At 41.4% G+C, this 16508-nt stretch overlaps 1 protein-coding gene across 1 annotated transcript in view; it reads left to right on the forward strand.

Moving 5' to 3' along the window:
* Positions 1 to 16508, forward strand: part of FBN1 (fibrillin 1) — a 168262-nt gene that overhangs the window by 65604 nt on the left and 86150 nt on the right. The window contains exons 10-15 of the mRNA XM_081337040.1: positions 2105 to 2230; positions 10074 to 10232; positions 11586 to 11738; positions 12406 to 12558; positions 13635 to 13754; positions 15536 to 15661. Coding sequence (XP_081193166.1) covers positions 2105 to 2230; positions 10074 to 10232; positions 11586 to 11738; positions 12406 to 12558; positions 13635 to 13754; positions 15536 to 15661 — 837 coding nt within the window. The remainder of the gene's footprint in view (positions 1 to 2104; positions 2231 to 10073; positions 10233 to 11585; positions 11739 to 12405; positions 12559 to 13634; positions 13755 to 15535; positions 15662 to 16508) is intronic.

The following is a 16508-nucleotide window of genomic DNA, read 5'->3' on the forward strand; positions in this document are numbered from 1 at the left end:
TTTTTTTCAGAGCATAGCCAGGAGCAAGGGATTGTTGGAGTTGTGCTCCAAAATATTCTAGAAGGCACCAAGTTGTTTATTTTTACCCTGGAACTTTCCCACATGGCACAGTTCTATATGCCTAAATCTAGCACTAAGGAAAGGATAGTCTTTCTGAATGGTTGAGATACGTGGAGAAGAATACCCAACTCTTGGCCATATTATCTGAGAATTCTTGTAGCCTCAATGTATCAGAAGGAAGTCAAGTTGGGGGACTTTGAGCTAGATGTCAGATGGATCAACTAGGACATTTACTTCACCATGAACTCATAGAGCAAAATGGACTTCGCCAACAAACCCAGAGTGCTTGGGTATGGTTAGGAGGACACTGACTTTTCTAGCATGCCCTACCTATGTTTCCTGGTAAAATACATGGGAAAATCCCATAGGAGGAAAATTCCACTTAGGGTTAGGGTAAGGTCACCATGAACTCATAGAGCAAAATGGACATCATCATTTTTTTTTGCACACGGTGGCAGAAGCCTAAAGTGAAAAGGTTTTATAAAAGCCAGCTGAAGGCCTAGGACTGGGGCAACAGCGCACGTGCCAACAGAGAGGGCTCTGTGTGCCACCTGTGGCACACGTGCCATAGGTTCGCCACCACGGAACTAGGTTGTAAAGCCCATTGAGCTTCAGTTGAGAAAGAGTAACATTTAAGGGCATGTTTTATAATCCAAATTACATTTCTGTCCATTTTTTATGACAGCCAAAAACCAAATGACCTTGATGGTAATATCTTTCTTGCTGGTAAATCCAAAATGTTCCAAAGAATTTGGGATGTTTACCAAAATCTTTCCCTATTAGTCAGGCATTAACTTTTGATTAGCAATCATTGGTGACAAGAAACTCTATTACAGACCTGATTTTGGCAACCTGTTATATTTGTGAGGATGTGTTAATCAGCAAAACTATGTGACTTTTTCTGTGTTTCTGCAAAATGTCACTAAAAGCTATTGGATATTTTCCTGCCAAATGCAGTATAGGAAGGACTTGTGTCACCCAGGATGGATCATATTCCTATAAAGATTTTCAAAAATAAGAATAAAATAGTAGAATATGGAATGCTGATAATATTGATAAGAATTCTGAAAAACAGAGAGGGTAATGTCTATAGCTGTGAATAGTTTAGTATTTTATCTGTAAGCTAGTAGTGCCTCTGTTTATAGAAAATCTGGCTTTACTGAAAGCAAAATCTCCAGACTTCATCATAGGGCAAAGTCTAACCCAAACAATATATCACTGTTTATATTAGTGTTGACATCAATATAAATACCATTGACATCATTTCAAGTGCTCTGGTTTCATTGATGCAAAGGCTAATAATTTCCAAACCTTAGCAACAAAACATCAAGAATATGGCCATTAAAATTATGTTTGGAGATTTAATTTGCATTATGTTTGGAGATTTAATTTGCATGTTATTTGCAGGGCCTTGAAATCTACAGTGCTAGATCAACTCTTTGGTTACTTCATTCCTAGAAACAGAAGATCTAGCTGTCCATCCATCCATCCATCCATCCATCCATCCATCCATCCATCCATCCATCCGTTTGTGATTAGTGATTTTCACTGGGACAGCTTTCGTACTGAATTGTTAATACAATTGCTGTTACATTTTTTAGTGATGTTGCTGTTTTCAGATAATTCTGCCTAAAATTGTTCTATTCTATTCTATTCTATTCTATTCTATTCTATTCTATTCTATTCTATTCTATTCTATTCTATTCTATTCTATTCTATTCTATTCTATTCTATTCTATTTATTCTTCTGTAATTCTATTCTATTCTATTCTATTCTATTCTATTCTATTCTATTCTATTCTATTCTATTCTATTCTATTCTATTCTATTCTATTCTATTCTATTCTATTCTTCTGTAATTCTATTCTATTCTATTCTATTCTGTTCTGTTCTGTTCTGTTCTGTTCTGTTCCGTTCCATTCCTTTCCGTTCCGTTCCGTTCCATTCCATTCTTCTATTTCATTTCTAATTCTATTCTATTTTATTCTGTCCCGCTCCACTCCACTCCATTCCACTCCACTCATCCTTGTTTCTAAATCCATAGATATTGATGAATGCCGTACGATCCCTGGCATCTGTGAAGGGGGCGAATGTTCTAACACTATCAGCAGTTACTTCTGCAAATGTCCTTCCGGATATGCTACAACCCCAGATGGCACTGGGTGCATTGGTGAGTAAGGAATTGCAAACATGAGTGTGAGTATGGGTAAGGTTGTTGGAAGCCAGCTCTTTGAATCCAAAAAGATACGCAGAGATTCACAAAAATATGATGTTAATATTTTTCAAAGTATTGAAGAATTTCCATGAAGTTAGTTATTGTAAAATAGTTACTCCTCTGTGAATTCCTTTATGTGTGTTTAGTGGGAGGAAGATTTAGACCAATTTTCTTTCTGTTTCCCGCTAAGCAGATATTGGCAAATCCTATTTCTTTTAAGGAAGCAGCCCTCTTTGATTTGGGTTTGAGGTTGTGTTTCAAAACTGTGTGACTTGAGAACTCATACCCATTTCCCATTACTTCTGAGTTGCTAAGCAGCACATATAATTAATTAAAAAGCACACCCAAATCAATTAAAGAGATTTTCTATCAATCCAACCTCTGAAGTACCTTTTGGGAAGCTTTCTTGAACTCTGTTCATCTGGAGGTTATCGCCTACAACTTGGTCATTCAAAGTAGAATCCTTAGTCCAAGTTAACATTCTCCTATTAAACAGCATTGGTAAAATACCTTTAAGAACTGTTTTCATTTAAGCTAGTGTTTCCGGATAGATGTCTGCATTTTTTTTTAAAAAAAATCCATGGCAGCAGTACAAGAGCGAGCTGCATATATAAGCAGTCTACAAGAGTAAGAATGCAACTTAGGTGGGTTTTGCCTGTGACGTACTGGAAAGACAGATATAATATGAGAAGAAAAAGAAAGTAATCAAAAATTGACAATATATATACATATAAGGAACCACTCCTTTTGTTAAAGGGAGGGAAGGAAGGGGGAAGGGAAAGGGAGGGAGGAAGGAAGGAAGGAAAAGGAAGAGAGAGAAAGACAGAAATGAGGGAAGGAAGGAAGGAAAGAGAAAGAAAGAAAGAAAAGGAAGGAAGAAAGAAAGAAAGAAAGAAAGAAAGAGAAAGAAAGAAAGAAAGAAAGAAAGAAAGAAAGAAAGAAAGAAAAGAAAGGAAGGAAGGAAGAAAGAAAGAGAAAGAAAGAAAGAAAGAAAGAAAGAAAGAAAAGAAAGAAAGAAAGAAAGAGAAAGAAAGGAAGGAAGGAAGGAAGGAAGGAAGGAAGGAAGGAAGGAAGGAAGGTTAGAAGAATGTAACCCTTATGTTTTACCCTCCTTCTGTTCTTAAGTCTGGACAGTTTCCAAAGGCAGATTTTTACACATCACTTAATGTCAGAAGGGGTCACTTGAGGGGAAAATGCAGAACAAAACTGACATGGAATAGAACCAATCGTATAAAATTTACTTTTTCCTTAGAAATCTGGAACGCATTTACTTTGGGAGGTGATTCATTTTGGACGCCTTTCTAAAAACTTTAGGATGGTATTTGATGTCTACTGTAGTTTGGACCTCACAAGAGTATGGTATAATGTGTTTTCCTTGCTGGTTACCCAAACATATTTTGCTTTATATAGAGAAACAAATATATTTATGTTGACTAATACTTGAAGTGTCTGCACTTGGAATTCCGGACAATACATTTGACTTGCAACTTGTGGCATGAAAGTAGTCATAGCTTCAACCACACCATCTTGACTTTTTCAACCAGCACCATGCAAACATTCCTGGAGATGTCTATGAAAGTACCAGTTAGACACCAAAGAGGCTTTATTTTTCACATCCTATTAATGCATATTCTACCTTTTATTCATTAAAATAATTAGCTTAATTGGTCTTGTCCTTGATCTAAACCCATTGGCTTGCCCTTCTCCTTCCTAATGACCCTAACGTGCTGCTCACACGTAGTAAGAGCAGTCACCCTGACAAAAAGGTTGCGAATCCCTGCTTTAAATATTTCCTTGGAGGCATTTAGACCCTCTTCTTGTCTGACTCCTGCTTTTATAGCCAGCCTGTGAATGAGAGTACAGCTAGCCAAACTATCAGGAACTAAAATCAACCGTTGACCCAAGATCTAGTCTTAGAATTCCTAAAAGACGTGGAAAGGAATGCACCCCCCTCCCCCCCAGCCTTGTAGATGAACTTGCAAAGAATGTTTGGATGTATTCTTTTTTTCTGGTTTATCAGTTTCTGGGCCAAGTTATCATGCTCAAGCAACTTTTTCAGTGTGCAATAGGGCGACCTATTTCTTACAAAATTGAAGCTTCGCTCATTTCTCGCGATGGCTCTAGACTCAAAGTATTTTAATGGAATGGTTGGATATTTCGGCAGGGACAAGAAATAGCGAAAGTGTTACACACTCCAGACCCCCTAGCCACTCTTAATTTCAGCAACATTTTCAAGACAAAACATGCTACATGCAAAACTTGACTCATTCCCCGCAGATTGTTTAGGTCTGTACCTCCTACATTTGCAGTATTTCAAAGACGCTCGCCAAAACCACGGAACTGGGCACAAAATCTCGTCTGGAATGAGTCGCACTAATGTTAGTTAAAAAAAAAAATAAATCTTTTTTTTCCTCTTTTCGGCGTTTTGTACGCCTGTAATTCAGCTGCAAAGCTCTTTTGGCCCGGATCAGGTTTGATTTAAAAACAGCCCTTTTCCTTTTCCTGTTCCACATCAACCATATTCTCAATTGAAACATCTAAGCTGAAAGGTCTTCTTAGTACAGTTTGGGATGGGGAACAACCTCGCCTTGCAGAAATGGAGGATGCCTAAGAAATAGCTCCACCCTGGAGCGACTCAGACTGGAAAGGCTTTGGACCTGAGACAGACAGTAGATTTTAAGGCAGGAGATAGGAAGCCGGTCCTGCTGTGAGGCTAATTCAAGGATGAAAAAGAGCATTCCAGTCCAGGTTAAATCTCAGTCCACTGCTCTTCTTCACCCCCCCCCCCACCTCCCACCCCCTGTGCTTAGTCAGTGTTTACTTTTCTCTTCTGCTGCCCTAGTTTGCTTCTCTTTCACTTCTGTCCACAAATTCTTTTCTTCCCCCCCACCTTTTTTTAAGTTTTAAAAATCACCAAATCCATACGTAGAAAAGTTGGTTTTTCTTCATCTCCTGCAAAAAGTCTACAAAAGGCTTCATAATAATAATAATAATAATAATAATAATAATAATAATAATAATAATAATAATAATAATAATAATAATAATAATAATAATGTTGGAAGGGACCTTGGAGGTCATCTAGTCCAACCCCCTGCTCAGGCAGGAAACCCTATACCAGGGGTAGGCAACCTCGGCTCTTTTATGACTCATGGACTTCAACTCCCAGGAATTCTGGGAGTTGAAGTCCATGAGTCATAAAAGAGCCGAGGTTGCCTACCCCTGCCCTATACCATTTCAGACAAACGGCTGTCCAGTCTCTTCTTAAAAACCTCCAGTGTTGGAGCATTCACCACCTCTGGAGGCAGGTTGTTCCACTGGTTAATTGTTCTGTCAGGTTTTCATATCCATTCAAAATTCTCCCTTTTCTTTTATTCTGTGAAAAAAGGAAGTCAGGCTCGTCTTGTTAAAAGACCAAAACACTTTCAGGTTAACCCGTGTCTTTATGTCATCTGAATCCAGACTCACCTGGCTCAGTCCAATATTTAAATGGGCTTTCCTCAAGGTGGATTCCATCGATACCGATATTCCTAATCAAATCTAATTCGCTTTTTTTCCGTGCAATGAACTGCATCAAAATGGATTAATTGACATGTTATCATAATCATAGCATAATAGTAAAGTTGGAAGGGACCTTGGAGGTCATCTAGTCCAACCCCCTGCTCAGGCAGGAAACCCTATACTATTTCAGACAAATGGCGGTCCAGTCTCTTCTTAATAACTTCCAGTGTTGGAGCATTCACAGCTTCTGGAGGCAGGTTGTTCCACTGGTTAATTGTCCTCACTGTCAGGAAGTTTCTCCTTAGTTCTAAGTTGCTTCTCTCCTTGATGAGTTTCCATCCGTTGCTTCTCGTCCTGCCTTCAGGGGCTTTGGAGAACAGCTTGGCTCCCTCTTCTTTGGGGGCTGCCCCTGAGATCTTGGAACCCTGCTGTCATGTCACCCCTCGTCCTTCTCTTCATTAACAGATAGTCCTTGACTTACAACAGTTCCATCTAGTGACCGTTCAAAGTTACCCCGGCATTGAAAAAAAGTGACTTACGGCCATTTTTCACAGTTACGACCTTTGCTGCATCCCCATGGTCCTGTGATCAAAATTCATATGCTTGGCACCTGGTCCGGTTTTATTTATTTATTTATTTATTTATTAATTTAATTTATATACCGCCCTTCTCTCAAGAGACTCAGGGCGGTGAACAGGGCAATACATAAAAATTAGATACAAAAGTTAAAATTAGATTATTAAAACATAATTAAACAATGCCCAGAAATAATACAAATTTAAAATTGAAGTCGTTAATAAAAATCCCACCCCGTCCCATCATTGTTGTGACCCAAGGTCATGGGATTCCCTTTTTGTGACCGTCTGACAAGCAAAGTCAATGGGGAAGCCAGATTCACTTTACATCCGGGTTAATAACTTAACGGCTGAGGGAGCCCGGTGGCCTTTTACCCCTTAACTCTTCCAAACATAATGGCTTCCCTCCGGTGAATTCCCCACATGACGTGGCCAAAGTAACCGAGACACAGTTTTGTGATTTTGCCTTTCTGCGACATGTCTGCTGCTACGTAGCATTTTCACGTTTGACCTTTGTGGGGATACCATGGCTTGATGGACAGGATTAAATGAAAACTTGGTCGACCAGGCACAAAGAGTAGAGTTTTCCTGATCTATAGCTTTAGGTGAAAGGTGAACAGCACATCATCTAATCCTTCCTTTGATTAATACATTCCAGAGCCAGTCATCTTTACTTCCGGTCCATGTCATTTGAGTTTAGCCTGAACACGTTTTCATTTTCTAATTTTTTATATTTTTTTTGGTTTAAGCATTTTACTCAAAACAGGCATTTTTGTAAAAATGGCTAAGGAAACGTTCAGAAAGGTGTAAAATCGGATGGATGGATTATTCCGAAATGTAAAAAAAAAAAAAAGATACAGGCAAAGTCATTTTGGATGGAAATTGGGATGTGCTGATGAAGTCCCTCACATCTCTTTCCTAAGTGCAGTCAAATTAACATGCAAACCTTTAAAACCAGAAATGTTGAATCTGCAGGGATTCCGCGTAGCCTGGCTCCATGTCAGAGAGCTCAGTTACCTGAGTTTGAAAATAAATGAGGGATTGTTTGGCCCCCAAACTTGCCATCTGCAGCACTTAGGAGATTGGCAGTGGTCTTAAATCTGACTTTTTGGCCCTATCTTCCTGGGAAGGAAAAAAGCTTGGTTTGCACACATGCTTTTCCGGAAGGATGAACACAAAGCACGGCAGATTTTTCTCCTAGAAAAAAAAAATAAATTTAAACTAAAAATCCCAGTCTGGGTGTTCATATCCTGCTGTCTCTTACACTTCCAGGAATCCTTCAGTCTTCCGGCTTAAAGATTTTTGTTCATGGCGGCTGCCAGAATTGGCTTCAGTATCTGTCTTCCATTTTTTATTTATTTATTTATTTTTTGGGAACTTCAGTATCTTCCTTCCAATTTCCTTTTTTTTTTAAATAACAGATTTCTTCCAGCTAATAGGAGTATGAAAAATAGATTGTATCTGGTAAGACGAGAAGGACCAGCTTTGATGCTTTCTGTGTGACTGTTTTGTGTCTTGCTTTTTAACGGGTTTCAAAATTGGGTCCTTTGGGGTTTTGTGTCTGTCTTCTCTTGCGGCCTGTGTTTTGTCTTGAACCGGGGCTCTTAGAAGAAAGACAAGCCTTTTCCGATGCTGCTCAGAAGACAAGGAGGGCTGACAGTTGCTTGTCCCAGAACGCTTAATTTAATTCATTTTTCATTCGCTTGCTCTCTTTAGATCCTAATTCTTCTTGATGTACTGTAGTTATAAATACAGGTAATTCCTTGACCTTTGACCACAGTTGAGCCCAACATTTATATTGTTCAGGGACACATCTGTTAAGTGAGTTTTGTCCCATTTTATGACCTTCCTCGCCACAGTTGTTAAGTGAATCACTTCAGTTGATAAAAATAGTAACCCGGGTTGTTAAGTGAATCTGGCTTCCCCATTGACTTTGCTTGTCAGAAGGTCGCAAAATGGGAATGCACGACCCCGGGACCCTGCGACCGTCATATATATGAGCCAGTTGCCCAGCATCCATTTTTTGATCATGTGACCCTGAGGATGCTGCAATGGTCATACGTGTGTGAAAAATGGTCATACGTCACTTTTTCCAGTGCCGTTGTAACTTTGAACAGTCCCTAAATGAACTGTTGTAAGTTGAGGACGATCTGTATTATTTTTCAAGGATATCCCATGTGTGCTTTCAACGTGGCACTGGTTCAATGCTATACTGTCTTTTAATTTAATCTAAAATTAATCTGACTTGAAATCATTCATGGGCCGCTTTTGGGCAAGTTTTTTTTTATCAACCTGTTGTTTTGTTTTAATCATTAAAATGAAAAGTTCATTTTTGTCTTTCCTGCTTTGCCCCCCCCCCTTCTCTTTTTACTACAGAAAACCCACTAAGGAGAGGGGAGAGACTAACCATATAATCTACTTTGATTGGTGGGAATAGGAATATTTTCTGAAGGAACCAGTGTCAAAACCTTACTGTACATAGTGTTTTTTTTGCGCAGTGGCAGTATCGGAGCCAGAGGGGTTTACCCCAGGCGCAATTATTGCAAATTGAGGCTAACCAAGGTTCAACCAAATTCTCGTGCAGCATTTATAGAAGAAAAGGACGGAATCCTGGAACTTTTGCATTGGCTGGGGAAATGAGATTTTCCTGCCACTTTAAGCCTCAGCCTGCCTCTTTCCCTCTCTTCCATAGCAGTGCAGGGCACTTTGGAAAGGAAATTTTGGTTTTAAATAGACAGGAGAACCATTAACAATAAAGATTTGCTCCCTCGGGTGATGACATGTGTAGAACTCCTTAGGATGTGAAGAATGTCATGAGAATGACTGAGGGAAGTAGTTATTTCTAGTCTTAATGAAGAGAAGGACTAGGGATGATGTGACAGCAGTCTTCCAGTATTTGAGGAGCTGTCACAGAGAAGAGGGGGGGGGGTCAACCTATTCTCTCTGCCCCTCCCTCCAGGAGGGCAGGACTGGAAGTAACGGGTAGAACTGCTTACTTCCAGAAGTTGCGAATGCTCCAACACTGGAAGTTTTTAAGAAGAGACTGGACAGCCCTTTGTCCTTAAGGGTGTAGGATCTCCTGTTTGTGCAGAGGGTTGGACTAGAAGACCTCCAAGGTCCCTCCTAATCCTATTATTCTATGTCCTTTGGAAGTTTCTCTTATAGGCCTTGGGCAAATCTGTTGCAGAATATAGTGTGTGTGTGTGTGTGTGTGTGTGTGTGTGTGTGTGTGTTGCTGGCCAGACCACCATCTTATTTTCGCTATTTATTTGTTCCTGTTCTTTGCTTCCTTGTTTTTAATCATTTATGGTGTTATTGTTTGTTATATTGTGAGCAAACCACTGTTATGATAGATTTAAATGTTGACCCCAGTGCAAACCACTGCAGTAGCCTTCAGGTCCAACCTTGCTTTGAATTTTTTTGGAAATGCCACCTCTGATCCAGAGGAAGCACATGGAAAGTTTTTCTCAGGAGGTAGTACCTTACCAGTTAAAGACAAAATTAAAGGATTGGAGAGAATGAAAGATAAGGGAAGAAAGAACTAAAATTTTTCATCGTAATGTATAATTCATACCAAGGTGTAAAATATTGAACAGACTACTGGGTGTAATGGGTAGATTCCCGGCTGAACGGAACACATGTGTAAAGACAGGAATACCCTTCATCTGCCAAAGAATTATTCTCAAGAGTTGAGGGATGTTTTCATTTCTTCTCTGGAACAGATGTGCGACCGGGATATTGCTTTACTTCTCTCATCAACGGCCGTTGCAACAATCAGCTGCAGCAAGTGCTCACCAAAACCCAGTGTTGTTGTGACTCTGGACGGTGCTGGTCTCCAGGAGCTACCACTGCCCCAGAAATGTGTCCCATTCGTGCTACAGGTATGGAACCGATGATATGCCATTCAAACGTATAAACCACTTCTTATTTTTGAGTGGGGGACTCTGTCATAGGGAAATGTAGACTCCTATAATGACTTGAGCTAAGACGTTGCTACAGTCCTGAGATGTGGAAACACACAAAGAAACCTCTTGTAGATGCTCTCCAAGGAGAATGGATTGGGTTTTCATTGCTAGGTAGATACATTTTTTTCACGCGTTGTGTCCAGTCTTGCACTTATAGGGCCTCTCTGGTGAATCCGATGGCATGAATAAATTAATTCCGATTTACTCTTGATTTCCTATAGCACCGGGCTTCTCCTCTCATTCAAACAATCTGTCAAAGACAAGAGGCAAGAAATGAGTGCTTTCCCCCAACTGAGAGTCAGTTTGGTCTAGTGCAGGGGTAGGCAACTTTGGCTCTTTTATGACTCGTGGACTTCAACTCCCAGAATTCCTGAACCAGCGTGGTTCAGCTTGGAAACCTCTCCCTTTCCCCTCAGCATGGCTGGCTCAGGAATTCTGGGAGTTGAAGTCCACGAGTCATAAAAGAGCCAAGGTTGCCTACCCCTGGTCTAGTGGATGAGGCACCAGGCTAGAAAATGGGAGAATGTGAGTTCAAGGCTCACCTTAGCTATGAAAGCCAGCTGGGTGACTTTGGGCCAATCATCTGGGGGCTGTGAGTTCTAGCCCTACCTTAGGCATGAAGGCTGCCTGGGTGATTTTGGGCCAGCCCCTCTCTCTCAGCCCAACCCATCTTACAAAGTCCTGTTGTTGTGGGGAAAGTAGGAGGAGGAAGGAATACGAGGGATGTTTGCTGCCTCGAGTTATTTATAAAAATAATGAAGGAAGGACAAAAACGAATAAAATAAAAATAGACTCTCTAGCAACAGAAATATTCAAGCCCATCCAGGCACAAGCATACCAGGTGTTTTTTGCTTAGAGCAGACATGTCAGACTGCCAGCCGGCGGGCCGGATGCGTTATGCCAAAACCACACCCACCCCATTGCCGGCAGCGGGGAAAAAGCTGCGATACGTTGTGCAACGTCACGTGAGGTCACGAGTTTGACACGCCTGGCTTAGAGCATCTTAAAATTAACCTCTGTGTTTAATTTGGAGTATTAGTCCCTAACTGGCTAAAAAAAAAAAAAAAGAAAAGCCTCGTCCGAATGCGGCAACTTTAAGATCTGTGGACTCTTAACTGCCAGAATGCCCTAGTCAGCACGGCTGGCTGGGGAATTCTGAGGGTTGGAGTCCACAGATCTTAAAGTTGCCAAGGTTGGGGACCCCTGCTATCCATATGAAGAAATGGTCGGTCATTTTTTTAATTGAATAATTTTGTTTTTTCCTTTCAGATGAGTTCCGCAAATTGTGTATATATGGCAGTTTGCCAGGTGGGAGGCCAGATACCCCTGGTGTCCCAAGACCACCCCCCTTTTTTCCACCTGACATCTTCCGGCCCCCATTTTTTCCACCAGATGGGGTTCCGCCTTCTCAGAGACCGACCGGTAAGATTCGATTTAAATACTTCATTTCCCCCAGTTTAAGGCTATCTTTCATTTGGTTTGGGGTTTGGGGTTTTCGTTGTCGTTGTTGAGGGTAAAATTGGCTCTTCTTCATCATGGAATCACTTTGGGTAAAGCGAGCGGCGTCCGAGGTTACCCAGATCATTGCAGACCCTAATCGGGTTGCCTATTTTGCTTTCTGCTGCCCTCAGGAAGGTTCCCCCTCCCGAAGTATTTATTTTTATTCTTTTAATTACGTTGGGTAGGGCTTTGAGATATTCCGATGCTTTCCAGGAGATGATGTGTGTTTGTTAAGAAACCAAAATCGGGTTAGGAGGGAAGTGTTTCAGGATATATTGGATTTGAAGGGGTTCCTTCCCACCCCCAGACTGCAGTTCTAAGTTATCTATGAGCAAATCAGCCCTCCAGAGTGGGTAGCTTTCCAAACAAATCCTTCACCAGGAAATGGTAGAACGTGGAAAAAAGAAGTAAGACTTAGATTGAGGATGGCTATTTGCAGTGACAGTATGCTTATCAACGATGGGTACAACCCCGCTGTAATCGCTCTAATAGATTTTAACAGTTTATTTTTCCCCCCCGCAAAAAAGTACATCAAATGCATCCAATATTGAACTTTGATTTTTTTATTTTTTATTTTTTAAAAATCCAGGTATTGTCTCATTTAATGTCACTCGGTCACAAGCCAACTTCTGCCAGTTGTATCAAAACCTTTGCATTAATGGACGCTGCATTCCGACTCCTGGAAGTTATCGCTGCGAATGCAAGAAAGGGTTTGAACTGGACCTTAGAGGGGAATGCATAGGTACGTCCGCCTGTCAGATTTATGTCGTGCCATGTCTTACTCCTTCCCTTCCCTTCTTTCACTTTTCAGCTGGATGCTCCCTTTCTGAAATGAGCAGAATTTGGAATATGCTTAACTCAGAAGCCTTTAGACCGAATGGCGAACTTGTCTGGAATTGATTCCATGCTGAGTCAAAAGGCAACTGAACTTTGTTTTGCCTTGATGACGTTTCGCTTCTCATCTGAGGAGCTTCTTCAGCTCTGACTGGATGGTGGAGGATGGAAGGATTTATAATCCTTGCAGTCATCTGTTTGTTAGCATTCCCTCTGAGAGTCGTTGAGGCCACTTGGAGGTTTATCTGTGCCCTCAGGGTCACCTGAGTTGTGCAAATGGGCCTGGAAGCTTCTTGGAACTGCTGAAAGGACTGTGTTGTAAATAGGTGATAGGTGGTGTCATATCCCTCCCCTTCTGTTGGCAGAGGGCTGTTCAGTCTTAATTTAGGTGGCCTCTTGGATCCCTCTTTCAAGCCAGGTCCTCCCTGTCCAGAATGTGGACTTTGTTGTCTTCAAAAGAGTGGCCTTTGTCTTTCAAATGCAGGTGAACCGCTGAATCTTGACCTGAGCGGTTTGTTCTCCTACGTTGTGCCATATGCGTTTGTGAAGTGGTTGTTTTGTTTCTCCAGTGTACAGATCTGCCCCTGTCTCACTGCACCGAACTGCGTGTATCCCATTGCTCAGTTTGTGTCCGGGTGTTTATCCCTGGGAGTGGATAAAACACCAGAGAGAAGTTTATTCTGAGAAGAGTAAAATCTCGCTTTAGCGGTTCGTTCTGAGAAGTCTTAAATTCACCCAAGCAGAGAAAAGTGACTCCATAACATCACAATCCAAGAGATTGAACTTTCCAAGAGTAACGGGGCTTAATATCAGAGTATCGGGGTGATGAAGGATGCATATTCCTAACCAGAGTAATGTATGTAACACTGCTGGGGTTTTTTGCAAAAGCGCGCTTTGCAGAGAGCGAAGCAAGTTAGGGAAGGAAACGTCGGCAGCACTTGCCAAAGTTTGCCAAAACTACGGTATGTCTTTTGTCTCTTGCAGATGTGGATGAATGCGAAAGGAATCCGTGCATTGGTGGCGACTGCGTGAACACCCAAGGTTCCTATGTATGCAAGTGTCGGCCTGGATATCAGAGTACCCCAATGAGGACAGAATGCCGAGGTAAAGAACGCCACTGTAGAAAGAGTGAAACTGCCACACAAACATCTACCTTGGTGGCTATTTCCAAAGTTTTAAACTGTAGTCAGTTCCCACTGAAATACAGGTAGTCCTTCAAGGACAAGAGTTCATTTAGTGACCATTCAAGGTTACAACGGCTCTAAAAAAAGTGACATATAACTTACGTTTTTCACACTCGCGACCATTGCAGCATCGTCCCAGGGTCAATTCGGATGCCTGGCAGCCAACTCGTATTTATGATGGTTGCAGCGTCCTGGGGTCACGCGATCCCCTTTTGCGACCTTCTGACAAGCAAAGTCAATGGGGGAAGCAGGATTCATTTAACAACCGTGTTACTAACTTATCAACTGCAGTGATTCACTTAACGGCCATGGCAAAGAAGTTTCGTAAAACGGGGCCAAAAGTCACTTATCAAATGTCTCGCTTAGCAACAGAAATGTTGGGCTGATGGCCACATCTGAGCCCAACATTTCTGTGGCTAAGCAGAATTTTTTCCTGTTTTACAACCTGTCAGAAGGTCGCAAAAGGGGGATCACATCATCCTGGGACACTGCAACTGTCATAAGTATGAGTCAGTTGCCAAGCATCCGAATTTAGATCACCATGGGGACACTGCAGTGGTTGTAAGCATGACCAGACTTATCTTGCTTCTGGATTGTGGTGTAAAATATTGTCCAGAATTCCACCATGAGGAATCTGAACTGCTAAGAACTCATTTTGGCTTCTTGCTTTGCAAGGGAAGTCAGATGACAAGTGATAAATTACTTAGACCTCCCAGGATTCACGCCTTTGAATTAAAAAACGGAGATAGGGTTCTTTTTTTCAACTGCTCACTGCTAGAAAGAGAGGACCAAACCTGGCTTGTGATCTGAAGAAACAAAGCCAACGTTTTTTGTAAGAAGCCAAGAAAAATCAGCTTGCAAATGGTGATCTTTAGGCTCCAAGATGCAGTTACTGGAATTGTGTGCTTAGCTTTTTTTTCTTTTCCCTTTTAATTGAAGTAGGAACATGCAGAGGAAGCACCCAGATCTAAAAAATCTCTGCAGGATTAAGGGGATCTATAAGAGAAACAAAGGATTAAAAGATAAAGCCTACAGAATAAAAATTTAAGCACCACAGGCTATAAAAGAAGAAAAGAAACTCAATGATGTTGTGTCATTTGCCAAAATGCCCTCCCCTCCTATCCCACCCCAGCCCTGATGAAAAGGGAGCAGTCACAGCAACGACTTTATAGAGGAGTGAGCAGACAAACCAAGATAGACAAGCATCCACTTAAAAGGATGAGAAAAATGGGCAAAACAGAAACCCAATTCGGCAATAGCTACTATATTTTGTGCCCAAAGCTTCTCATAGAATATTTTTGAGCAAGAAATAGTCAAGAAATAAGAAATACAGGCAGTCCTTGACTTACTTATGACCTTTTTTTCACCCTTACGACTGTTGCAGCATCGCACGGTCATGTGATTAAAAAAAATTAAGACGCTTGGCAACTGACTTGTACTTCTGACGGTTGCAGTGTGCCAGGATCACGTGGTCCCCTTCTGTGACCTTCTGAGAAGTAAAGTCAGCGGGGAAGCCAGACTCGCACAACAGCCGTGATTTTAACTTTAACAACTGCAGTGATACAAGGCCAGGTTGTAAAATGGGGCAAAACTTACTTAACGTATATTTCACTTGACAACAGAACTGTTGGGCTCAGCTGTGGTCATAAGTTGAGGACTACCTGTACTTATATTTATTGTCTCTGTTGGCTTTTCTTTCAGATGTTGATGAGTGTTTGCAGAACGGCCGGATATGTAACAATGGGCGATGCATCAACACCGACGGCAGCTTCCACTGTGTTTGCAATGCCGGCTTTCATGTGTCAGCTGATGGAAGGAACTGTGAAGGTCAGGACTGGCAAATCCATTCTGAGCATCTTCTTCTTCATCTCTGCAACTGCCTACAGTGGGATGTTTCTGCCTGCTGCTCCCCATTGCTTTCAATGTTACAGCAGTCTGTAGGAATCAAAGTTAAATTTTGCAAACCAACTCATCTGTTGAGATCCATGTGGCCTTTAAACATAATCACCATCAGAATAGAGCTGGAAGGGACCTTGGAGGTCTTCTAGTCTAACCTCTGCTCAAGCAGGAGACACCCTACCATTCCAGTCTCTTCTTAAAAACCTCCAGTGATGAAGCAGCCACAACCTCTGAAGGCCAGCTCTTTCACTGGTTAATAATTCTCCCATAATTATACATAATCATAATTCACCAGAATCATAACTCACACAATTCTCCCTAGAACGTCAAGTAAATAATTTTGTGTGTGTGAGGGAAACTAATCAAGGAGAGAACCAACCTAGAACTCAAGGAGAAACTTCCTGACACTGAGAACAGTTAATCAGTGGAACGACTTGCCTCCAGAATTTGTAGGTGCTCCAACACTGGACGTTTTTAAGAAGAAGATTGGACAACTATTTGTCTGAAATGGTACAGGTATTACCTGCCTGAGCAGGGGTTGGACTTGATGACCTCTAAGGTCCCTTCCAACTCTGTTTCTGTGGGGATCCACGAACAATAAGCTATACAAGATCTGAAAGAGAAATAGCACATCTCACAAGCAGTTTCTGTGATGGAAATAGATACTCCTGGGAATGTTCTTTAGATCGTACATAGCATCCTGAATTCATTAACATGCTTGATGAGAGACTCTTGCAACATATCCTGGTCCTTCTAAGAAATGTAAACACAGTCT

The sequence above is a fragment of the Vipera berus genome, assembly GCF_964194415.1.
Source record: "Vipera berus genome assembly, chromosome: 12".
Taxonomy (NCBI): domain Eukaryota; kingdom Metazoa; phylum Chordata; class Lepidosauria; order Squamata; family Viperidae; genus Vipera; species Vipera berus.